The sequence below is a fragment of the Haematobia irritans genome, chromosome 5 (assembly GCF_050003625.1).
Source record: "Haematobia irritans isolate KBUSLIRL chromosome 5, ASM5000362v1, whole genome shotgun sequence".
Classification (NCBI taxonomy): domain Eukaryota; kingdom Metazoa; phylum Arthropoda; class Insecta; order Diptera; family Muscidae; genus Haematobia; species Haematobia irritans.
The window spans coordinates 75,448,633-75,473,287 of NC_134401.1; the positions used below are offsets into that span (position 1 = coordinate 75,448,633).

Consider the following 24,655-nt stretch of genomic DNA (forward strand, 5'->3'; position numbering starts at 1 on the left):
AATTAACAGGTAAGTTTTAGGTTTTAACAATTTGTTTTTTTTTTTTTGTAGGTAAGTATATTCTATGAGTTCAAAAAGGTAAGTTTTGTTTTTTCTTCTTCTTTTTTTTACAGTGTATTTTAGTTATACAGTTAAGTTTTCATTTATTACAGCTTATTTATTTCAAGTTTTCTTTAATTTACATAAATGCTCAATTAGAATTAAATAACAATTGATTTCACTTTATTTCTTTAGCTTAGCTCACTTTATTTCTTTAATTTAGCTCACTTTATTTCTTATTTATTGATTATTACTTGCCACGGGGGAGCGATCTTATTGTGTCGGCGCAAAAAAACATACCCAATAAACACAGGATGAGCGTTTTTCAAATGCAACACCTTTTCAGTTTGAGGGTAAATATCATTTTCAACATAAATTCAACTTGACTTGAAACAGCTCATCTTGAATACATCTTCAAATTGTTGCGAATGCTATAGACTAAAGAATTTGGTTTTTGTTATTTGTGTGTTTTGTTCTAACACAACTTAGACATACAATTATGATCAATAACAACTAAAGGGTTAAAAAAATAAACTATATAAATCATTATCTTCCTTATCATATTAACGATGTCAGCATGTTCCTTCTAATATTTATATGATTTCCAATAAATCACAGCCTGTAAGCTAAATTAGTTTTTCTGAAAGTAAACAGAATAATTAGAATTTAATTTTGTTCAATTAAAAGTTAATTTTTGTAAACATTACACTCAAAAAAAAGTGAACTCTCTATTTCACTAAAGCCAATTTAACTTTATTTTAGTTCATGGAATTATTATATATGGAGAAAGTTTTCTTTACTCTAATAATTTTTTCGTATGTTAGTTAAATTAACTAAAAAACGGGAAAATTTTATACACAAATGAAGTAAAAAGTTTTACTAAATTCGTACTTCTCACAAAATAGTTCATCATTTCTTTAAATTTATAAGTTTTATTACAAATGTGACCATCATGAACTTCGTATGTCACTAAAGACATTCTTGCAATTTTGAACTCCAATTTTTTTCTTTCAAACTACAAAATTTTCTTTAACGTCTAATAAATTTTCTTGATTTTATCGAAAAATATTTACTTATATTTTTGTAATACTGTTTAGTTAAAATTTTCTAAAAATATTAAAAAAATTCTAAAAATAACTAAATGTTTTCTTCCTGGTGGGTTCACTGTTTTTTAGTGTACCTGCATAGAATATCAAGTTCAATTCTTAATTCCCGGTTGCAGATTTATAATCTTCTTTTGCAGTTGTAGTCTATTAGCATAAAAAGGTGTATTAAGGAGCTCGGTAATTTAATTTTAGTAACAATTCCTTTCTACACATATTGAAATCATCTATTAAAATTTGAATCAATCAAAGACAAAAATAATGGGAAAGCAAGGTAATATTTGGTGTTATATTGATTATACTTTGCAAATTCTGGAAATAGAAAAAAATATAAATGGAAAGAAAGTACTTTTTACCATTACATAATTCAGCTCATTAGTATATATATCAGATATACTTCTCTCTACTTGGGTTCAAACTGAAAAATGCAGGTAAAACAAAAATGCAATTTAATGCAACTTCAAGGTGAATCTTCCAAAAACCCCATACAGCTCTTGGTTTTAAGAAAACTAGGAGTGAAAAAAAATTATAATTTTAAAAGATCAATACGGTACCCACCTTTTGATTGCAAACATATTCTTATATATTTGATCAAATGATTTCACGAAATAAAATATTTTTTCAAACCTTTACCACGTGGCCATTTGTTGTTGCACACTTTATTTATTTCAACCCTTTGCTATGATTTGTTGTTGCGTTCAAAATATTTATACACACATTTTGAATGCAGCAGACAGAATGTCGCCAATCATGTTTTTCAATTTACGCGAAAAACAAAAACCCGATCGTTCGCTACGAGTTACTTCCACAGACTGATCTCATCATACATTGTTGAATAAATACCCGTTCTCTTGTTCTCTTTTCGTTCTTTCCATCAAAATTACTAAATTTCAATCACAAATGTGATTGGATCAATCACATGTGTTATTGGAAACGGAAAAAATTTCAATCACGTTTGTAATTGAAAATTATTTCCGAATTGATTAAACAATTGATTGAATCAATTAATATTTTAATTGGAAACGTCAAATATCAATCATCATTTTTTAATTGGTTTTTATTCGGATTTAATAATTAATTGAATCAATTAACATATTTGTTTTGTCTTCCAAATAACAAAACGATTTGTTAAAAAGTTCAAGTTTTTGGTTTTGCTTTTTTTCACGTTTTTATTGATTTAGTTTTTATTCAGTTTAACAAAGGTAAGTATATGGTTTCCAATAGGTAAGTTTTAGGTATAAAAAGTTAAGTGTAATTTGGTAAGTATAGTTTTATAATTAACAGGTAAGTTTTAGGTTTAGAATTAACAGGTAAGTTTTAGGTTTTAACAATTTGTTTTTTTTTTTTTTTGTAGGTAAGTATATTCTATGAGTTCAAAAAGGTAAGTTTTGTTTTTTCTTCTTCTTTTTTTTACAGTGTATTTTAGTTTTACAGTTAAGTTTTCATTTATTACAGCTTATTTATTTCAAGTTTTCTTTAATTTACACAAATGCTCAATTAGAATTAAATAACAATTGATTTCACTTTATTTCTTTAGCTTAGCTCACTTTATTTCTTATTTATTGATTATTACTTGCCACGGGGGAGCGATCTTATTGTGTCGGCGCAAAAAAACATACCCAATAAACACAGGATGAGCGTTTGTCAAATGCAACACCTTTTCAGTTTGAGGGTAAATATCATTTTCAACATAAATTCAACTTGACTTGAAACAGCTCATCTTCAATACATCTTCAAATTGTTTGCGAATTACAACCAATTTGGCAAAATTTTGACGAAAACTTTGAAAATGTGTTGAAGATAATTGGAGAAAACTTTGACAAAACACTACCCTGAAATGCAACGAAAAAACCACATGGTTTTCAATACTACTTTGGACAACAAAGTTCGTGGAAGAAATACAAAAATGTGGAAATTTTTTAATAATCAATTGAAATTACTTATAATAATTGGTAAGTAAAACTAAAACACGAAATGAAAACTTTAAGGAAGTGACTAAACTCAAATCTCTTTGCAGACAACTAAAATATTTGGATGCTGATTCTTGGACACATTGTGGCTTGCCGATGAAAAATGATAGTGGCTTAAGGTGAGTATTAAGTTCGAGTTTAGCCGCTAATTTTCACTAAAGTGAAAACTAAATCAGTAAAAAAGTCATAAAATTATACATATTTGTTGCAGATTTCATTATAACTTGATGGGGAATATCCCAAAGTAAATTTGCACAAAGTTTGTATTCATTAAAATGGATTACTAAAGAAAAGTAATCGTGAAAAAATGAGGATTTTAGCGGCTAAACTCGAACTTAATACCCACCTTTATCGAGAAAAGAAAGTTTCCATAAATCAAAGTGCAACCAAAAAAAAAAAAAACTTGTTTTATGCTTTTCCATATCAACAAATACTGGATGATAATTCGCATCACATCGATAGTTTAATTTACATCGCATCATCGGTTTAATTTGTTATTTTGTGAATTGAAATTGCTGGAAATTTATTCCAATTACCTGGCCATCAAGTTCCTGAAAATTGGCAGTATTTTAATAACAACAATTTTGTAACACCAACGTTCTTGAGGAAATCGAATTTTGTGGTTTTCAATACATTTTGTGTCACGAAGTACGTGGTCAGTTGGAAGAAATACAAATTGGTAAGTCAAAATAAAAAGTGAAATGAAAACATAATGGAAATCACAAAACTCGATTGTTTTGCAGAAAACTAAAATCATTGGATGGTATATTCTTGGAAGATGTTGACCGATGAAAAACGATGAAGGAAACAACAAAGAAAAGTTTTCAGAAAACTTTCAATTAAAACAAAGTGCAACAATTCCTATATCACGAACTTCTGGATGAAAATGTGCATTACATCAATTTACATCCAGTCATCAGTTTGATATTTTGTGATTTCCTCTTGCTGGAATCTATTCTAACACACAAGCCAGCAAGTTCCTCGATAGTAATTATTTCAAATTGTCAGCATATTAATTAATAGTTATTTGACACCAACATTATGGAGGAAATGGAATTATACATGTAAAAATGTTTAAGATATTTAAAGTTGTATTCATAGTTTTATTTATATAATTAATAATAAGATAATTACGTTTTGATTGGTATTATATTATTTTTATATATTATTAATGTTATTTTTAATATTATTATATTTGTTAACGAAAAAATAATAAAATTTACAAAATCCCTAGAAATTTAGTATTGACTTTCAGTTAAAATTAGGATTGACTTTCATACAAATTGTGGTTTGGAAGTATTCGCAACAATGCTAATTTTTTATTTTTCTCACATTGAAAACTGTTTGAGAAATTATTGAGTAGCGATGCATTTCAATTTGAGGATTACAATTGAGAAATTATTGCTATTGTGTTGAATTTTACTGTTGAGGGTAATATCTGTTTTTTGTTGAGAACGCGATTTTCTCAACAATTTCTCAACTTGAATATTACCTTAATCCTTTGAAAAAATGTTTGAAAAATTATTGAATTTTAGTATTTTTCAAACGTTTGTGTTTATTGGGTATTAATTATATTTGACATATATCAATGTCACTCAAGTCAAGCCGGCAAACTTTCGGCGACATTCAGCCAATGATTACAACAACAATGAAAGAGAGTATTTGCCACTAGCGATTGCAACTATGTATGATGTGACGTATGTGTAAAAGGGCAATTCGCTAGTCACAGTGCCGATCACATGTTTAGGACCACACTGTTGAGTATTAATTTAGGGTAATGCTCAACATTCTGGCCCCTCATGATAAGTGTTACCTTTTCTTACTGTCTAGGCATATTTCGAATAGGACCCAAAATTATGTAGCCCAATGTTGTTTGGTATGCATAGACATCCCCAAGGCCGGTATGGACATGACCGTCCCTTCGAAGCGCCGGGAACACGTCTGCCCCTAGTTCCAAGTCTATTGGTGAGTTAGACCGCGGGTCCATATCGGCTAAAGTATCCTGTGGCAAGTCACGGGTCGGGTCATCGATCATAGGGTCCGAATAGGGTCTGGTTGGTAGAGTGTCCGTAATTAGCGCATTAACTCTTAATGCCCAAGTACTGCTAGTTTTGCGAGGCATCAATTTAAAACTTGTGAACCTTTGTCCCTGATACGTAAAGGACCGCAGTCCAATGCGGCGAAACGTCGAGTAGGCTATCTTGGACATGGTAGACGATTGACAGATGAGCGCTCGAATGGTGGTATAGCGATCTACCTCATCTTCCGACACCCGAACTATAGCTGTGGGGACAAAAACCAGATCCCACCTAAAAGAATTTGATTCTGCCCGCTGCGCTGGCACTTCAGGTAACCCCCCAAAAAGATGGGCAGGTCGCAAAGGATCCTCGTGTTGAGGGGCTCCATGCAAGAGAGTGTGATGGCGTTGGTCACAATGGCGGCACCCTGTAATGGACGGACAATCAGGGGTCAGGTGGCTTCGTGCGAGGCAGTTTCGACAATATCCCCTCCGCTCTACCCTCTCGTACCGCTGTGCTGGTGTCTTCTCTCGAAATCGAGGACATGAACTGAGGGCATGGTCTTCTTGACAAATACCGCAAGAGTACTGCCAAAATGTGGGTCTGCCTCGCCGGTCAACATGGCCATTCCGGACGCTGTTCGAGCGCTGCCGCTGAGGTTGTAGCCGTTGATTTGACCGGCCTACCCGATCTAGACCTCGGCGACCTTCGCTTGCATTCTCCGAACGGGGTAAATAAGCTGTCATACCTGAAATGAAAAAATGCTGCGAGTACCTTGTTGATAATTGCGCAACAGCCTAGTCACGCGGAAAAAAGTTTGACCAGTTTAGTAATTGGTCTACTTATTACTCCATTCACGGTCCGAATGTCTACTACGCGGGTTTTTTGGTCAGAACCAGGATATGTTTTCTCAATACGACCCGTAACCCAATCCGTTGGAGGAAACCTATCATCTCGTACGACCACAAGATCATTTTCCTCAAGGTTATGCTGAGGATATTTCCACTTAGTACGACGATGCAGTTCTCGGAGATATGCAGATTTCCAACGCATACAGAAATAGTGGGAAACTATCTTAAGACGTTTCCATCGATTTGCTAAGGTTATATCTTCGTCTGAGACATCAGGCTCCGGAGGAGCAAGCATGGAAGTGCCAATCAAAAAATGCCCAGGAGTCAATGGAGAAAAATCATTCGGATCTTCACTAGACTTACTTAAAGGTTTGGAATTCAGACAAGCTTCTATACGGGCCAGTATTGTTGAAAGTTCTTCAAAGGTAAAACTCATTGTTGGAATGTACTTGCGTAAGTGGGTCTTTAAAGATTTTACTCCTGCCTCCCATAAGCCACCCATATGTGGTGCACCTGGAGGTATAAACTTCCATGTAAGGTTATGATGTGAATTTTGTTGAACAGTTTGGGTTTGCAATTTTTTTATAAATACAAGACGATCCTTTTTAAGCAGTTCAGCTGCTCCTACAAAGTTTTTTTCCGTTGTCTGAATATATACACGACGGACATCCGCGGCGAACGATAAAGCGAGCAAACGCTGCAAGAAAAGCTTCCGATGATAAATCACTAGTGACTTCCAAATGAATGGCTTTAGTAGCGAAACATACGAAAATGCAAATATAACCCTTTGTAATTAAACATACGCGGGTTTTATAATTCTTTATATGGAAGGGCCCTGCAAAATCGACCCCGGTATTTGTGAACGGTCTTGTCAGTAACGTACGTTCAGGAGGCAGAGATGCCATAATTTGAGATTGTGTGTGTCGTTTATACAGAATACATATCTTACAGTTGTGTATAACTTTTTTTACTAATGGTTTTAACCTGAAAATCCAAAATTCAGATCTCAATACTCGGGTCATAAGTTGATTTCCCCCATGTAGAGTAATCGCGTGTGTGAATTCGACAAGCAGTTGTGTGAAACGTGCTTCATATGGTAAAAGAATAGGGTGTCTTTCGTTATAACTTAGGACAGTTGACTGTACAAGTCGTCCATTGGACCGCATAACTCCCTGCGAGTCAATAAATGGATTCAATGTTAACAACCTACTAGTAGATGAAATTTTGATCTTCTTTACTAAATTCGTGTACTCGTGTGCAAAATATTGACTTTGAGTCATAATGAGCAAACGTCGTTTTGTCTCTTGAATTTCTTCTGGAGTTATTTCCTGGGTCGAAATTCTAAGATGTGATCTATTTTGCCCGGTGTTTCTCCAAAACCGTAAAACATAACTCATTACTCTGTAAGCGCGAGGTAAAGAAGAGAATCGAATCAACGGGTCCTCAAAGGTTGAATCAGTTAAAACCCTCACAGTTTTTATTTCTAAGTTTGTGTCTCCCGAACTCTCGAACGTTGGCCATCTATCTCTGGGTAACTTTAACCATTGTGGCCCATGCCACCATAAGAGATGAGATTGTAATTCCGAAGGCGTGCACCCCCTACTAGCGACATCCGCTGGGTTATCTTTTGAGTCGACATGTCGCCATTTATCCTTGCCGACATTTTCTAGAATCTCTGATACACGATTTCCCACAAATGTACTCCACGCACATGGAGGTTTTTTCAACCATGCCAACACGATGGTAGAATCTGTCCAAAACTGAGTTGAGAAGTTTGAAATTTTAAGGTTTGTAATGGTTGCAGATGCCAGCTTAGAAAGTAAAACGGCTCCACACAACTCGAGTCGGGGCAATGAAATCTTTTTTATGGGTCTTAGCAGCAATAAGATGCGTTTCTACTTGGTGACCTTGGAGTTCAACCCTAATATATAAAGCTGCCCCATATGCACTCTCAGATGCATCGCAAAAACCGTGAATCTCTATTTTTGAGCTTGGGATATAATTAATCCATCTAGGAATTTAGACAGAATCAATAGCGCCACTGTTTTTTACGAAATTTTGCCAATTCATGAGCGTAATAGTTTTCAATGAGTCATCCCAGTCGATTTTGTCCAGCCATATCTGCTGCATAACCAATTTGGCTACTACAATGACTGGAGCTAACCATCCACAAGGGTCAAATAATTTTGCAATAAAGGATAAAACTTCTCTTTTGGTATAATTTCGCCTAACTTCTATAGTTGGCTGATTAAAAGTGAAATAATCCCCCGATATGTTCCACCTAACTCCTAGTGTCTTGGTTGATGAGTCCTCAGATAACTCCAACCAGTTTAGTGGAAGCAATTGTTCCGAAGGCAAATCTTGAATGACGTTATGATTATTAGATGACCACTTCATTAGTTTAAAACCCGCAGAGTCCAAAGCTAGAATTAACTCCTGACGAGATTTAATAGCTTCCTCAATAGTGTGCGCGCCAGCTAAAACATCATCGACGTATAAATTTTCTCGTATAATTTTTGATGCAATGGGATATTTGTCCGCCACATCTTCTGCAAGTTGAAGAAGTGTCCGGATTGCCAGGAATGGCGCGCAGTTAACTCCAAAAGTGACTGTTAAAAGTTCAAAGTCTTCTAAGGGGTCTGTAGGAGATTTTCTAAAAAGTATACGCAAATATTGTGTCTGATTTTTATCGAGCAGAATTTGTCTGTACATTTTTGTGACATCTGCACTATAAACATACTTAAAGAACCTCCATTTCAAAATTTGTAAGACAAGATCTTGCTGGAGAATGGGTCCAGTAAACAAATTATCATTAAGGCTTCGCTTGTTTGAAGAAGGGCTTGAAGCATTAAAAACCACCCGAAGTTTTTGCCACGGCATAAATACTCTCGAAATCATTTAAATCATTGATGCTATTGGCAAATTTCTCCCGAATAATTTTCTCCATTTTGTATAACTTCGTGTCTTAACTCAAAATTTTGATAAAACAAAAGTTTGCAAAGATAAAGCAAACGGGTAATCCAGGAAATCCGAACTGTAACCACTTCCAAAAATTTATGTACAATTTTTAAGGGTTATGTTCGAATTTATAAACACAAACCCTTGTCATATAATGGAAGAAACTTTGCGCCAAGGTTAAGAACAAGCATGAAATATCGCGAAAATTCCAAAAAAGTTTCAAAAAGGCAATCGAGGTTAACAAGTAAAATTTCAGACTACGAAAAGCAAGTTAAATCTTCTTTTTGAAGGCAAAGGAAAATGACAAATTCTTCACAGGATCGTCTCTAACCCAATATGTCCGAATGTTTGAGAATCATGTGAGAATTTAAGTATGGTGATCCGTAACAATTTGAATAGCGTTTGTATTAAAGACCAACTAACTTTTTCATATGGAATATTATTTTATACTGCATTCAAATTCCAGCATATCACACAATTCAAACTTTAACAGTAAATTTTCTTTTTACTCCCGACTTTCAACAACAATTTAGACGTTTCCGAAAACATAGATGCATGAGAATTGTAAAGGGTCACGAATAACTAAGAAAGGTTTTCAAAAAAAATCCTTTTTTTTTCAAAATACTTTGTAAAACATTGGTTTAATTTTTCTTTACTTGACTTAAGCTACTTTGTACATTGGCGAAGGAAATTTGTACGAGAGACGACGCTAAATCAAATATACGGGTCAATGCAGAAATTCTAAAAACCATTTGAACAAACTTTTCTTTGTGGTGTTCAAAATAAATATTCTGGGTCATATCCCAATTGAAATATATCCAAGATGTTTAATTTCACTGATTACGAAAACCATCAAAGGTTTTTCACGATTCAAAAGTTGTGTTTAAACGGACTTAATCCACTTTGCAAAAGACTTGGCGAATTTATTTTTAATTGACTTAAGTCAGTTTGCCAGTTACCCACTGAGAAATAACTTTTTTTACTAATGGTTTTAACCTGAAAATCCAAAATTCAGATCTCAATACTCGGGTCATAAGTTGATTTCCCCCATGTAGAGTAATCGCGTGTGTGAATTCGACAAGCAGTTGTGTGAAACGTGCTTCATATGGTAAAAGAATAGGGTGTCTTTCGTTATAACTTAGGACAGTTGACTGTACAAGTCGTCCATTGGACCGCATAACTCCCTGCGAGTCAATAAATGGATTCAATGTTAACAACCTACTAGTAGATGAAATTTTGATCTTCTTTACTAAATTCGTGTACTCGTGTGCAAAATATTGACTTTGAGTCATAATGAGCAAACGTCGTTTTGTCTCTTGAATTTCTTCTGGAGTTATTTCCTGGGTCGAAATTCTAAGATGTGATCTATTTTGCCCGGTGTTTCTCCAAAACCGTAAAACATAACTCATTACTCTGTAAGCGCGAGGTAAAGAAGAGAATCGAATCAACGGGTCCTCAAAGGTTGAATCAGTTAAAACCCTCACAGTTTTTATTTCTAAGTTTGTGTCTCCCGAACTCTCGAACGTTGGCCATCTATCTCTGGGTAACTTTAACCATTGTGGCCCATGCCACCATAAGAGATGAGATTGTAATTCCGAAGGCGTGCACCCCCTACTAGCGACATCCGCTGGGTTATCTTTTGAGTCGACATGTCGCCATTTATCCTTGCCGACATTTTCTAGAATCTCTGATACACGATTTCCCACAAATGTACTCCACGCACATGGAGGTTTTTTCAACCATGCCAACACGATGGTAGAATCTGTCCAAAACTGAGTTGAGAAGTTTGAAATTTTAAGGTTTGTAATGGTTGCAGATGCCAGCTTAGAAAGTAAAACGGCTCCACACAACTCGAGTCGGGGCAATGAAATCTTTTTTATGGGTCTTAGCAGCAATAAGATGCGTTTCTACTTGGTGACCTTGGAGTTCAACCCTAATATATAAAGCTGCCCCATATGCACTCTCAGATGCATCGCAAAAACCGTGAATCTCTATTTTTGAGCTTGGGATATAATTAATCCATCTAGGAATTTAGACAGAATCAATAGCGCCACTGTTTTTTACGAAATTTTGCCAATTCATGAGCGTAATAGTTTTCAATGAGTCATCCCAGTCGATTTTGTCCAGCCATATCTGCTGCATAACCAATTTGGCTACTACAATGACTGGAGCTAACCATCCACAAGGGTCAAATAATTTTGCAATAAAGGATAAAACTTCTCTTTTGGTATAATTTCGCCTAACTTCTATAGTTGGCTGATTAAAAGTGAAATAATCCCCCGATATGTTCCACCTAACTCCTAGTGTCTTGGTTGATGAGTCCTCAGATAACTCCAACCAGTTTAGTGGAAGCAATTGTTCCGAAGGCAAATCTTGAATGACGTTATGATTATTAGATGACCACTTCATTAGTTTAAAACCCGCAGAGTCCAAAGCTAGAATTAACTCCTGACGAGATTTAATAGCTTCCTCAATAGTGTGCGCGCCAGCTAAAACATCATCGACGTATAAATTTTCTCGTATAATTTTTGATGCAATGGGATATTTGTCCGCCACATCTTCTGCAAGTTGAAGAAGTGTCCGGATTGCCAGGAATGGCGCGCAGTTAACTCCAAAAGTGACTGTTAAAAGTTCAAAGTCTTCTAAGGGGTCTGTAGGAGATTTTCTAAAAAGTATACGCAAATATTGTGTCTGATTTTTATCGAGCAGAATTTGTCTGTACATTTTTGTGACATCTGCACTATAAACATACTTAAAGAACCTCCATTTCAAAATTTGTAAGACAAGATCTTGCTGGAGAATGGGTCCAGTAAACAAATTATCATTAAGGCTTCGCTTGTTTGAAGAAGGGCTTGAAGCATTAAAAACCACCCGAAGTTTTTGCTCTCGAAATCATTTAAATCATTGATGCTATTGGCAAATTTCTCCCGAATAATTTTCTCCATTTTGTATAACTTCGTGTCTTAACTCAAAATTTTGATAAAACAAAAGTTTGCAAAGATAAAGCAAACGGGTAATCCAGGGAATCCGAACTGTAACCACTTCCAAAAATTTATGTACAATTTTTAAGGGTTATGTTCGAATTTATAAACACAAACCCTTGTCATATAATGGAAGAAACTTTGCGCCAAGGTTAAGAACAAGCATGAAATATCGCGAAAATTCCAAAAAAGTTTCAAAAAGGCAATCGAGGTTAACAAGTAAAATTTCAGACTACGAAAAGCAAGTTAAATCTTCTTTTTGAAGGCAAAGGAAAATGACAAATTCTTCACAGGATCGTCTCTAACCCAATATGTCCGAATGTTTGAGAATCATGTGAGAATTTAAGTATGGTGATCCGTAACAATTTGAATAGCGTTTGTATTAAAGACCAACTAACTTTTTCATATGGAATATTATTTTATACTGCATTCAAATTCCAGCATATCACACAATTCAAACTTTAACAGTAAATTTTCTTTTTACTCCCGACTTTCAACAACAATTTAGACGTTTCCGAAAACATAGATGCATGAGAATTGTAAAGGGTCACGAATAACTAAGAAAGGTTTTCAAAAAAAATCCTTTTTTTTTTCAAAATACTTTGTAAAACATTGGTTTAATTTTTCTTTACTTGACTTAAGCTACTTTGTACATTGGCGAAGGAAATTTGTACGAGAGACGACGCTAAATCAAATATACGGGTCAATGCAGAAATTCTAAAAACCATTTGAACAAACTTTTCTTTGTGGTGTTCAAAATAAATATTCTGGGTCATATCCCAATTGAAATATATCCAAGATGTTTAATTTCACTGATTACGAAAACCATCAAAGGTTTTTCACGATTCAAAAGTTGTGTTTAAACGGACTTAATCCACTTTGCAAAAGACTTGGCGAATTTATTTTTAATTGACTTAAGTCAGTTTGCCAGTTACCCACTGAGAAATATACGAGGGGTGTTGTCAGAGTGAGTATACGAGGGTAAGTGCAGAAGTTTCGGATTTTCCAAAAGAACTTCAAACAAAACTATTTTAATTTATATTACTTTTTAACCAATGGTAATTAAAATATTTTTGGCCGCATTTACTGTGAAATCGAAAATAAGCACAAATTATATATATATATTTTTGTCATGAAACTTTGATCACATATTCAAAACAAAATTAAAAGATTTCCAAAAGTGAACTTAGATTCATAACAAATGAGCTAAGTAATGTATTAGAGCTTACTAAACAAACAATATTTCTGTTCGGAGTCCTTTAGATCAGATCCTTCCTTCCGAGATTCAAGTTCTTATTTTGTTCTTATTCTTATTTTGAATATTTTCTTCAATTAGTTTGAGTCACATAAAAACCATTTTGAATTCGAGGACTTAAGTTAATTTGCTCATAAACAAACAAAAAATGAGTTGGGTAATTTTTCACACATACAACATGCAAAATGGCTACCAATATAACCCGTTGGAAATTATGAGGTCGTTTTGAGAGTTCAATAAATTATTTTCGGTCCCAGTTAAAATTGAGTCTACGGTTCATTAATTGTTATTGGGTCACGTTTTATCAAAGCAAGATTCAGACAAAAGGGGTCAAACTATTTTCCACGAAAATAAAGTTTGCACGGGTCAAACATCCAAAATATACAGGGTCAAAGCATATAAGAAAAAAAAACAACTCCTTGGATGAAATCATGCGGAGAGAGTTGAAGTTGCAGCACCCAGTATATTTCGTTGGCTTGTCGCGCCAAAGAACAAAAAACAACGCTTGTACTCACGTTGACTTTTGTGTTTTTGTATGTGTGTGTGTGTGTGTGTAATGTGCGTTCTACCGTTAAAACGGGAACACTTTTGGCTCACTTTTGTTTTGCAGAAAATTCTGGATTGGTAGTTTATTGTTTTTGTAAACCGTACCGTCCCGATTGATTTATTGTGTGTTATGTAATTATTTCAATTTATTTGTTTCACAATTTTATTTTTCGTTCAACACAAATATTTGTCTTTTCAATTGATTTTGGCAAGCCTCACAACGTTTATGTACTGATCACAATGATTTGATCACTATTTTATTTGTACAAAGTTTTGAAAACACTGTAATTCTTAAACACTTCACTATTCGGTTCGAATGGACCAAATGTTTTGTCTTCCAAATAACAAAACGATTTGTTAAAAAGTTCAAGTTTTTGGTTTTGCTTTTTTTCACGTTTTTATTGATTTAGTTTTTATTCAGTTTAACAAAGGTAAGTATATGGTTTCCAATAGGTAAGTTTTAGGTATAAAAAGTTAAGTGTAATTTGGTAAGTATAGGTTTATAATTAACAGGTAAGTTTTAGGTTTTAACAATTTGTTTTGTTTTTTTTTTTTTGTAGGTAAGTATATTCTATGAGTTCAAAAAGGTAAGTTTTGTTTTTTCTTCTTCTTTTTTACAGGGTATTTTAGTTTTACATTTAAGTTTTCATTTATTACAGCTTATTTATTTCAAGTTTTCTTTAATTTACACAAATGCTCAATTAGAATTAAATAACAATTGATTTCACTTTATTTCTTTAGCTTAGCTCACTTTATTTCTTTAATTTAGCTCACTTTATTTCTTATTTATTGATTATTACTTGCCACGGGGGAGCGATCTTATTGTGTCGGCGCAAAAAAACATATTAATTATATTTGACATATATCAATGTCACTCAAGTCAAGCCGGCAAACTTTCGGCGACATTCAGCCAATGATTACAACAACAATGAAAGAGAGTATTTGCCACTAGCGATTGCAACTATGTATGATGTGACGTATGTGTAAAAGGGCAATTCGCTAGTCACAGTGCCGATCACATGTTTAGGACCACACTGTTGAGTATTAATTTAGGGTAATGCTCAACACATATTAATTGTATCCGTTTCCAAATTCAATTAAGTGTTTAATTGAAAAAAATTTTGGTGATAATTTTTTGTGTGTACACACGATTTTCAATTTGCGCGTCAGTCGTGTGTTGATTGTTTCTTGTAATGGGCGGAGAATACGGAATTACTGTGTTTTGTGTTAATTTATTTATTCAGAAGTGGCACGTGGTTTTATGTGAACACAAAAAAGGAAAGTGTAATGAAAAAAATGTACCTGTTTTTTGTTCTGCATTTTGCTATATGGATCATTAATTTGTATTTGCAGTTACATGATGTCTTTGTTTGTACATTTGATGGGCACGATGTAAATATGGAATAATAACTTATTGTTGAAATTGAAATAAAATAGAGTGTGTTAAAAATATATGATGTTTGCTTGAACGGCATTATAAATACAAATAAACAATGAATGAGTTTATAAATAAATAAAAACAAATAAATAAAGTTAATTTTGTGTTTTTTTCCTCCTCTGTCCTTTTTTCGACGATGAAAAAAGTTTTTTCATAATGATCAAAACATTTTAGGTTGTGACCATGTTCTTTTAACTAGAAGAAAAACATTTTTAATGAATACTATAACATTTTGTCTTTTCATTCAAACAAAATTCTTTTTATCAATATAATAACATTTTAGATGATGACAATTATATTTTTCTTAGACCCATGTTGGGAGCCACCGTGGTGCAATGGTTAGCATGCCCGCCTTGCATACACAAGGTCGTGGGTTCGATTCCTGCTTCGACCGAACACCAAAAAGTTTTTCAGCGGTGGATTATCCCACCTCAGTAATGCTGGTGCATTTCTGAGGGTTTCAAAGCTTCTCTAAGTGGTTTCACTGCAATGTGGAAAGCTGTTCGGACTCGGCTATAAAAAGGAGGTCTCTTGTCATTGAGCTTAACATGGAATCGGGCAGCACTCAGTGATAAGAGAGAAGTTCATAGAATATCAAGTTCAATTCTTAGTTCCAGGTTGCAGATTTATGATCTTCTTTTGCAGTTGTAGTCTTTTAGCATAAAAAGGTTATTAAGGAGCTCGGTAATTTAATTTTAGTAACAATTCCTTTCCAAAATTTCCACACATTGAAATCGTCTATTAAAATTTGAACCAATCAAAGACAAAATTAATGGGAAAGCAATGTAATCTTTGGTATTATATTGATGAAACTTTGCAAATTCTGGAAATAAGAAAAAATATAAATGGAAAATACATACTTTAATCGTGGTTGAGAGCGGACGTGTTTTGTTAAAGCTCTTATTAAAAAGCTTTTTTCCCAGTGAATAACACAATCTTAAGTTTAAAAAAGTGTCGTTATAAACTAAAGCTGTGATTTTGGTTTTGTTTCCGACATTTGTGTTAACTTTATGTCAAGATTTAAAACGTAAAATATAAAAATATCTTCATCAAAATTTCCTAATCATTTTGCGAATACATTTGTGGAAAACAAAACAAAAGAAACGAAAACAAATTAGTTGAAAACACTGAGAGATACTCTCGCCATAACTGTTGACAAACGAGTGAAATTATACAAAATACGCACACAAAGAAGTGAAAGCTCTACCTGTACTCAAACCGTTTAGATCTGCTTATCGAATTTTGCAACCCTTATTTACCATATTCATCCTAAAGATATACTACAATTTTTAAACATTAAGTCAATAATCAATACTGTTCATCAAATCTCACAACCAATATTACCACAATCTTCCTAAAAGTAAACTTTATTTTACGATTATATATCTTACCACATCGTGTTGCCAGAAAAATATTTTTCGGTAGTTTGTGTCTATGATGAAGCGTTGATCGTTCAACATCATTAACAATAGTATTTAAAAACAAAATTAAAACAAACTCTACTTTCAAATAATAGACGAAGGAATCATACTCAATAATAGAGCATTGCATCGGTCATATATTTTTGTGTTCGAGAACATCTCGAAGCCCAACAAGTAAGGTAGAGATTTGTAGTCGTTCCCGTTTGGACCGATGTTTGTAAGTTCGAATACAACCATAACTCGTTCTCGTTTGTGTTGTATGAAACGGTCAATCAAACAACTTCAGTCTTCGGGATCAAACACAACGAGTCAAATTGTTTTCGAAAACATAGTGAAGGAATCGAGGATTTCGAATCTTTTTTTGCCCTCACGTAGTAACAATAACAACAACTTTTATATGTATTGTACGTTTGTTTAGTTGTAAGTTGATGGAAATGCGTTTGTGTATGAAGTAAAAAAAAATAACATAAAGTGGACAAAACCTTCTGCATTTCTATGTAAAAAGGTATTAACAGCCAAACAAAATATTGCTCTAGTTTTTAGGAGAAACATTTGGGATGATATTTTTGGGCATTATAGTAAGTAATCGTTAAAAATGCATTTTTTATAGAAATACGATGTTGACAAAATTTTCAATAGAAATAAAATTTTGACAAAATTTTCTATAGAAATAAAATGTTAACAATTTTCTATAGAAATAAAATTTTTACAAAATTTTTTATAGATTTACTCGTTTGCGAATAAGTTCCTTGTTTTTACTTCTAAAAAACTTTCCCTGAAAACGAACATCGGAGATGTTTCGAAATATTGGATAATATTAAATAAAAATACAACTCCAAAAAACAACAACATCTGTTTTTATTCATATGACCTCAAGCCGAATTAAACAAATATAATGTTGATAAAATTTTCTGTAAAAATAAAATTTTGACAAAATTTTCTATAGAAATAAAATTTTGACAAAATTTTCTATAGAAATACAATTTTGCTAGAATTGTCTATAGAAATAGAATTTTGATAAAATTTTTTATAGATGTTAACAACATTTTCTATAGAAATAAAATTTTGACAAAATTTTCTATAGAAATAAAATTATGACAACATTTTTTATAGAAATAAAATTTTGATAAAATTTTCTATAGAAATAAAAATTTGATAAAAATCTTTATAGAAATAAAATTTTCACAAAGTTTTCTATAGAAATAAAATTTTGATAAAATTTTGTATAGAAATACAATGTTTATAAAATTTTCTATACAAATAAAATTTTGATAAAATATGGGCCACTTGCAATACAATCCAACCTACATCAATGACAACTACTTATGCCAAGTTTCAAATCGATAGCTTGTTTCGTTCGGAAGTTAGCGTGATTTCAACAGACGGACGGACGGACATGCTTAGATCGACTCAGAATTTCACCACGACCCAGAATATATATACTTTATATATATATATATATATATATATATATATATATATATATATATATATATATATATATATATATATATATATATATATATATATATATATATATATATATATATATATATATATATATATATACTTTATCTTAGAGCAATATTTCGATGTATTACAAATGGAATGACAAAGTTAATATACCCCCTTCCTATGGTGGATGGTATAAAAAAACAGACAAAAAATACAAAAATAAATTTACTTTTGCTATTTACCATGTTAGAATTACTCATTTTATCGTCAATAAGCTTAACTATTAATTACACACTTATATGTAAAGAAACACAAACTGTATGACTTCTTTTCTCATTAAGCATGATTCCATTTTTTGTCATAACATACTCGAGAACTTTGCAAATTCCCGAAACTCCCGCTAAATGTTCGAGTATTCTCGATTATCCCGTTTCACCAAATGCAATCGAATGTTTGCTTGCGACCGAGAATGGAAACAAATGCACAACTTCAATGATGTGACGTCACAACAACATTCACTCGATACTGAATTATTGGGTTTGATTCAAACCATGTCTCATTCTTACATTTACATTCATTCGAACCGATTCGATCAAGCCAGTGTTCTCATTTTATTCATTCGATCAAGGAAGATTATTCAGTCTTCTCGAACCGTTTCATGAGTGAAGTTGTGTGCGCTATGAATGAATGTTCTCATGCAATGCTCTACTCAATAATCATGCCGTCTACACCATCAATCAAACGCATTCCCGGTCTCACAAATACAACAAAACATCTTGATACTCCCAAACTCTCTGATTACGGTTCGTCACCAAAATTATTGCAACTAATGGAACAGAAACTAATGAAACAATTTGAAAACGTAACTGCAATGATAAGAGATAGTGAAAGGAGAATTCTGCAACAAGTGACAGAGTTAAAGTCAGATCTTCTCTCTTTGAATAAAAGAGTAGATGAAGTAGAGAAAGTTGTCAGTGATGTCAATACACTAAAAACTGAAATTATTGACTTGAAAAATAAATTATTACAGCAAGAAAACTCCTTAGTGGCGTGTGATCTTAGAATAAACGGAGTACCTTTCTATGAAAATGAAAACTTATTTGATCTAATTGGAAATCTTTGCAACTGTATACAAATACGTCCACCGGAAATTAAAACGATCTACAGAATACAAACCAAGAATAATGAAACTGCTCCAACAATAATTGCCAAATGTATAACTCCGTATGAAAGAAATTTCTTTCTCAAAAATATTACTGCACACCGCCGCAAAACTAAAGATTTACTCCGCTTAAACATGCTTGGGTTTAATTCTGGTAATCCATTCTACATAAATGAACAATTATCTCAGCATAATTTCAAAGTGTTTAGAGAAGCGAGAAGATACAAAAACGAGAAACGTCTGCACTCTGTATACACTATGAGAGGTGTCGTATATGTAAAATGCACAGAGAACGATGACCCAATACAACTTAATTCTATCGATAAACTAACAAAACTTTTTCGCAATCCAACAGAACAAAACTAAAATCATATTTATATTCGAAGTTATCATTATATATAATTACAATATAAATAAATATAAATAATTACACAATACCTTTTATGTACTACTATTTCTACAAACTCCATAAACATATCAATAATACTAATAGTTCGGAAGAACATTCTTATTGTAAATCAATATTTAAAATTTTTTTGAGTGTTGCTGATGGCTTATTATTTAACAGAAACTATTTAAAATATGTCATTAAATAACAATAATGTTTACAGAGGCGCATTAGCAGATATGGTTAAAGTCCTTGTAAAACAACGTATTGGCCTTCATGTTTGCCACATAAACGCACAAAGTCTAAAGAACAAAATTGACGAATTTAGATGGACCTTTGAACATTCGCAGGTTGATGTCATATGTTAATCTGAGACCTGGTTTAATACTTCTATAACTAATGCTTTTGTATCTGTAAAAGGATATAAACTATATAGAGCTGATAGGAAATCACACGGAGGTGGTGTAGCAATTTACGTAAAAGACGGCATTAACGCAAAAGTAATTTCATGCACTGGTGGAACTGATCAGATTGAACACATTTTCTTGGATATCAGCACAAAAGAATGCAATATATTTCTGGGAACAGTTTATAAACCAAATTCTATGATAAAAACCGACACTTTCATGAACAAATTGGAATCCGCTGCTCTTTCGTATAACGATATTATATTATTTGGTGATTTTAATGCTAATATACTGTACGACATGAGTCTTGTTGACAACATGAACTCTATTGGCCTTTCACCAACAAATTATCAGTTACCCACACACTTTACATCTACAACAAGCACGTTACTGGATATATTCTTTGTAAACGATCAAACCAAAATTCTTTTATACGATCAACTTTCTGCTCCTTGTTTTTCGAAACACGACCTGATTTTTATCACCTACAACGTTCAAGTGAACTCACCTAAATCACAATATACATATCGGGATTTCAAAAACATAAACTACGAAAAATTGGAGAATGAGATTTTCAAGATTGAATGGGATTATATATATACTATGGCCTCAGTAGATGATCAAGCATTTTTCCTAGAGAATAATATTGAGAAATTATATGAAAGTACTGTGAAGCTAAAAACCAAAACTATTAAAAACTGCAATAGCCCGTGGTTTTCAGATCGTATAAAACAGTTGATTATAGATCGAGATCTTGCTTATCAACGATGGAAACGTTTTAAACTGGATGACATGAAAGAACATTTTCGTAGTAAACGAAATAAAGTGAATGAAGAAATAAAGAAAGCAAAGACTGTTTATTATCAGAATCGTTTCTACAATGCAGTCAGTGCAAAAAAAAAACTTGGCGTACAATGCGAGAAATTGGTATTGGGAGGTCAGAAAACACAATTCAAGGGAACGTGGATGTAAATGAAATTAACAGTAATTTTGTCAATATACCCATGATACAATCCATCCCAAGCCATTACAATTTCCTTTATGACCAGAATATGGATTCTTTTAATAAACTTGAATTTATCCAAATTACAGAGTTGGACTTTCTCGTAACCTGTTCCAAGATAACATCAAACTCTGTTGGGTATGACAACATGCATCCAAGGTTCTTAAAAATTAAAAATATACCAAAACCCAATGGAGAACTACGACCTATAGCAATTCTATCTTTCTTATCAAAGGTTTTCGAAAAATTACTGCATCGCCAGATAAGTTCTTTTATAAATAAACACAAATTACTGACATCAAGACAATCCGGATTTCGAGCTCAACGTAGCTGTACTACAGCGCTATTAAATGTCAGCGAAGATATTCGTTCTGAGATTGAAAATAATAAAATTAATATCCTGGTTTTACTAGATCATTCAAAGGCGTTCGATACTGTAGATCATGACATTTTGATAACAAAACTTAAGTACATGTTTCGATTCTCGAAATCGGCAATTAAACTAGTCCAATCTTATTTGTCCAACAGATATCAATCAGCTTTTGTAATGAATACCCGATCAGATCCACTTTTAGTTACGCGGGGTGTACCTCAAGGGTCCATACTGGGACCCCTTCTATTCACCTTGTATGCAAATGATTTGCCAAATCAATTACAATTTTGCAAAATACATCTGTATGCCGATGATGCTCAAATGTACTTAGCAGGCGATATAAACAAGTTACAGGAAACTGTTAGAAACATAAATTTGGATTTGCAAAGAGTCCATCAATGGGCATGCGCAAATGGATTAAGCTTAAATCCATCGAAGTCAAAGTGCATTTTAATAAAGAAAAAATCACTGAAAATCAGTTTGAATATTGACATAATTCTAAACAACGAAAGAATTGAAATTGTTGAAAATGCCAAAAACCTCGGAATATGTTTCAATTCGTCACTTACATGGTCCACTCATATTGGAAATATAATTGGATCAGCTTACAACAAACTGCGCGCTCTTAGGAATACACAATATTATACACCACAAAAAACTCGAACCTTGATTATGAAGTCTTATATAATGCCTACCATACTGTATGGATACGAGCTTTTTTCAAACACTGACGCAAACAGCAAGCAAAAACTCAATCTTCTATTTAATAACATAACAAGGTATGTCTATGGCTTGAGGAAATATGATCACATATCTACTTTCAAAACTAAAATATATGGTGTATCCTTTGAAACTCTCTTAAAAAGTAAAGCCTTGTGTTGCTTGCACAAGATTATACATCACAATGAACCAGATTACCTATACGAAAGATTGATTTTCTGTAGGTCAAACAGAGGGAAAAAGCTGGTACCTTTTCGACACCAAAGTTTAACATCAGAGTGGCAGTTCTTTATTCACGCTGTGCGTCTCTGGAATGCTCTACCATCAACACTACAAACCATCAGCAACACCTATCAATTCAAAACAAAAATATATAACTACTTTTTAAATACTTAGAGTTTTACTGTTACGTTTAATTTGTTTGTGATTATAAAGGGTGATTCTTTTGAGGTTAGGATTTTCATGCATTAGTATTTGACAGATCACGTGGGATTTCAGACATGGTGTCAAAGAGAAAGATGCTCAGTATGCTTTGACATTTCATCATGAATAGACTTACTAACGAGCCACAACGTCGAATTTTCAGTGAATGGGCCCTAGAAAAGTTGGCAGAAAATCCGCTTTTTTATCGACAAATTTTGTTCAGCGATGAGGCTCATTTCTGGTTGAATGGCTACGTAAATAAGCAAAATTGCCGCATTTGGAGTGAAGAGCAACCAGAAGCCGTTCAAGAACTGCCCATGCATCCCGAAAAATGCACTGTTTGGTGTGGTTTGTACGCTGGTGGAATCATTGGACCGTATTTTTTCAAAGATGCTGTTGGACGCAACGTTACGGTGAATGGCGATCGCTATCGTTCGATGCTAACAAACTTTTTGTTGCCAAAAATGGAAGAACTGAACTTGGTTGACATGTGGTTTCAACAAGATGGCGCTACATGCCACACAGCTCGCGATTCTATGGCCATTTTGAGGGAAAACTTCGGAGAACAATTCATCTCAAGAAATGGACCGGTAAGTTGGCCGCCAAGATCATGCGATTTGACGCCTTTAGACTATTTTTTGTGGGGCTACGTCAAGTCTAAAGTCTACAGAAATAAGCCAGCAACTATTCCAGCTTTGGAAGACAACATTTCCGAAGAAATTCGGGCTATTCCGGCCGAAATGCTCGAAAAAGTTGCCCAAAATTGGACTTTCCGAATGGACCACCTAAGACGCAGCCGCGGTCAACATTTAAATGAAATTATCTTCAAAAAGTAAATGTCATGGACCAATCTAACGTTTCAAATAAAGAACCGATGAGATTTTGCAAATTTTATGCGTTTTTTTTTTTTAAAAGTTATCAAGCTCTTAACAAATCACCCTTTATAAATTGTATTAGTTTTACATATTATATACCTAATTTTGCTGAACCATATAACTTAATCAATATATATTCCTATGCTATAATTATAAGATTTATATCTTGTTGTATAGGAAAAAATAAATAAAAAATAAATAAATAAAATACATATTTTTATTATTTTCGGATATTTTTCATATTTTTAAATCCAAAAGAAAGAACTTTTTTACCATTACATAATTCAGCTCCTTAGTTTATATATCAGATATACTGCTCTCTACTTGGGTTCAAACTGAAAAAGGCACACGGATGAAAAAGACTGTTTTTCATATGTTTGGCTATAAACATTATATGTTTGGAACACAAATTTTTAAACACAATATTTTTGAGTGCAAGCATATAATGTTCATAAACTAGCATAACATGTTTGGGACATATATGTTAATATGTTAGAACATATTATGTTTGGGACATAAAATGTTTGTAAATATAATATGCTTGGATGCAAACATATATTAATTTAGAAATAGCCTATAAACATATATGTGTTTAGTAGCTTGGAGCGATATTGAATTAATTTGGTGGTTGTTGCTTGTTATTACAAAATTAACATTTTATTTTTCCTTGGGCAATTGATCAGCTACTTCTTTGATCCTTACAAACTGTGTGGTCCGCTGTTCGAATTCCCGTCCGGCAAAAGGTAAAATTAAAATAAAAAAATTGAATAATTTCTTCTACAATGTTTGTATTACAGAAAAAGGTGCTAAGAACTAAAAAATGTCGTGGAAGTGAGAAAGATGTGGGGGAATATACAATTAGGCAGAAACAAAATTTTGAGCATTCAGGTCGAAAACCTATGTTGTTAGCACCTATATTACCTGTTTATTTTCATAATTCATTATGATTGTAAATATATAAATAAATAAATAAAATTTTGAGCACAATATTGTTTGGGAGAATTTTTTTAAGCATATAATATTTTTGGGTGCAAAATGCTTCCAAACATATTATATGTTCACAAAATAACATATTGTTTTTTGGAAGACAACATTAGTGAATTTGGATGTAAAAATACAAAATGTTTGGAACTTAGACTACCCAAACATATATTGTTTAGACCAATATGCTTTCAAACATATTATATATTGGAAGAGATCAAACATATAAATGTTTGGGCAATACCCAAAAATGTATATGCTTGAAGCAAAATATGTTTGGGAGTATAT

At 33.0% G+C, this 24,655-nt stretch overlaps 4 protein-coding genes and 1 long non-coding RNA gene across 6 annotated transcripts; 2 read left to right on the top strand and 3 right to left on the bottom strand.

The window, feature by feature from the left end:
• Positions 1-2,791: 2,791 nt before the first annotated feature.
• Positions 2,792-4,158, top strand: LOC142239353 (uncharacterized). 2 transcript variants are annotated; one of them, XR_012723007.1, is made up of 4 exons: positions 2,792-3,094; positions 3,160-3,231; positions 3,324-3,791; positions 3,856-4,158. It is a non-coding gene; the product is annotated as an uncharacterized LOC142239353 (long non-coding RNA). The 2 variants fall into 2 exon arrangements; XR_012723006.1 differs by having other exon boundaries at positions 3,160-3,791.
• Positions 4,159-4,330: 172 nt separating this feature from the next.
• Positions 4,331-14,536, bottom strand: LOC142240316 (uncharacterized). Its single transcript, XM_075312020.1, has 2 exons — positions 13,691-14,536; positions 4,331-5,878 (listed from the first exon to the last, which is right to left on the bottom strand). The coding sequence occupies exon 2, from the start codon at positions 5,874-5,876 to the stop codon at positions 4,932-4,934; it is 945 nt and encodes a 314-aa protein (XP_075168135.1). The 5' UTR covers positions 5,877-5,878; positions 13,691-14,536; the 3' UTR covers positions 4,331-4,931.
• On the bottom strand, positions 5,932-8,928 carry LOC142239860 (uncharacterized). The gene is made up of 4 exons (XM_075311614.1): positions 8,854-8,928; positions 8,034-8,762; positions 6,749-7,741; positions 5,932-6,678 (listed from the first exon to the last, which is right to left on the bottom strand). The coding sequence occupies exons 1-4, from the start codon at positions 8,926-8,928 to the stop codon at positions 5,932-5,934; spliced, it is 2,544 nt and encodes an 847-aa protein (XP_075167729.1).
• LOC142239861 (uncharacterized) lies at positions 10,305-11,663 on the bottom strand. Its single transcript, XM_075311615.1, has 3 exons — positions 11,004-11,663; positions 10,424-10,711; positions 10,305-10,352 (listed from the first exon to the last, which is right to left on the bottom strand). Exons 1-3 carry the CDS (start codon positions 11,661-11,663, stop codon positions 10,305-10,307), a joined length of 996 nt encoding a protein of 331 aa, XP_075167730.1.
• Positions 14,537-19,779: 5,243 nt separating the features above from the next.
• Positions 19,780-23,573, top strand: LOC142239862 (uncharacterized). Its single transcript, XM_075311616.1, has 4 exons — positions 19,780-19,849; positions 20,006-20,929; positions 21,085-22,147; positions 23,564-23,573. Exons 1-4 carry the CDS (start codon positions 19,780-19,782, stop codon positions 23,571-23,573), a joined length of 2,067 nt encoding a protein of 688 aa, XP_075167731.1.
• Positions 23,574-24,655: the final 1,082 nt, after the last annotated feature.

Coding starts and splice junctions, on each gene's coding strand:
- LOC142239862 (XM_075311616.1), top strand. CDS start 19,780: ATGTCATTAAATAACAATAATGTTTACAGAGGCGCATTAGCAGATATG. Junction 19,850..20,005: donor TAAAGTCCTTGTAAAACAAC/GTATTGGCCTTC, acceptor TATCTGTAAAAG/GATATAAACTATATAGAGCT. Junction 20,930..21,084: donor CGAGAAATTGGTATTGGGAG/GTCAGAAAACAC, acceptor TCCAAATTACAG/AGTTGGACTTTCTCGTAACC.
- LOC142239860 (XM_075311614.1), bottom strand. CDS start 8,928: ATGGAGAAAATTATTCGGGAGAAATTTGCCAATAGCATCAATGATTTA. Junction 7,742..8,033: donor TCATGAATTGGCAAAATTTC/GTAAAAAACAGT, acceptor TTCTCAACTCAG/TTTTGGACAGATTCTACCAT. Junction 6,679..6,748: donor AGGGTTATATTTGCATTTTC/GTATGTTTCGCT, acceptor CTTTTCTTGCAG/CGTTTGCTCGCTTTATCGTT.
- LOC142240316 (XM_075312020.1), bottom strand. CDS start 5,876: ATGACAGCTTATTTACCCCGTTCGGAGAATGCAAGCGAAGGTCGCCGA.
- LOC142239861 (XM_075311615.1), bottom strand. CDS start 11,663: ATGTACAGACAAATTCTGCTCGATAAAAATCAGACACAATATTTGCGT. Junction 10,712..11,003: donor TCATGAATTGGCAAAATTTC/GTAAAAAACAGT, acceptor TTCTCAACTCAG/TTTTGGACAGATTCTACCAT. Junction 10,353..10,423: donor CAAACTTAGAAATAAAAACT/GTGAGGGTTTTA, acceptor TCGCGCTTACAG/AGTAATGAGTTATGTTTTAC.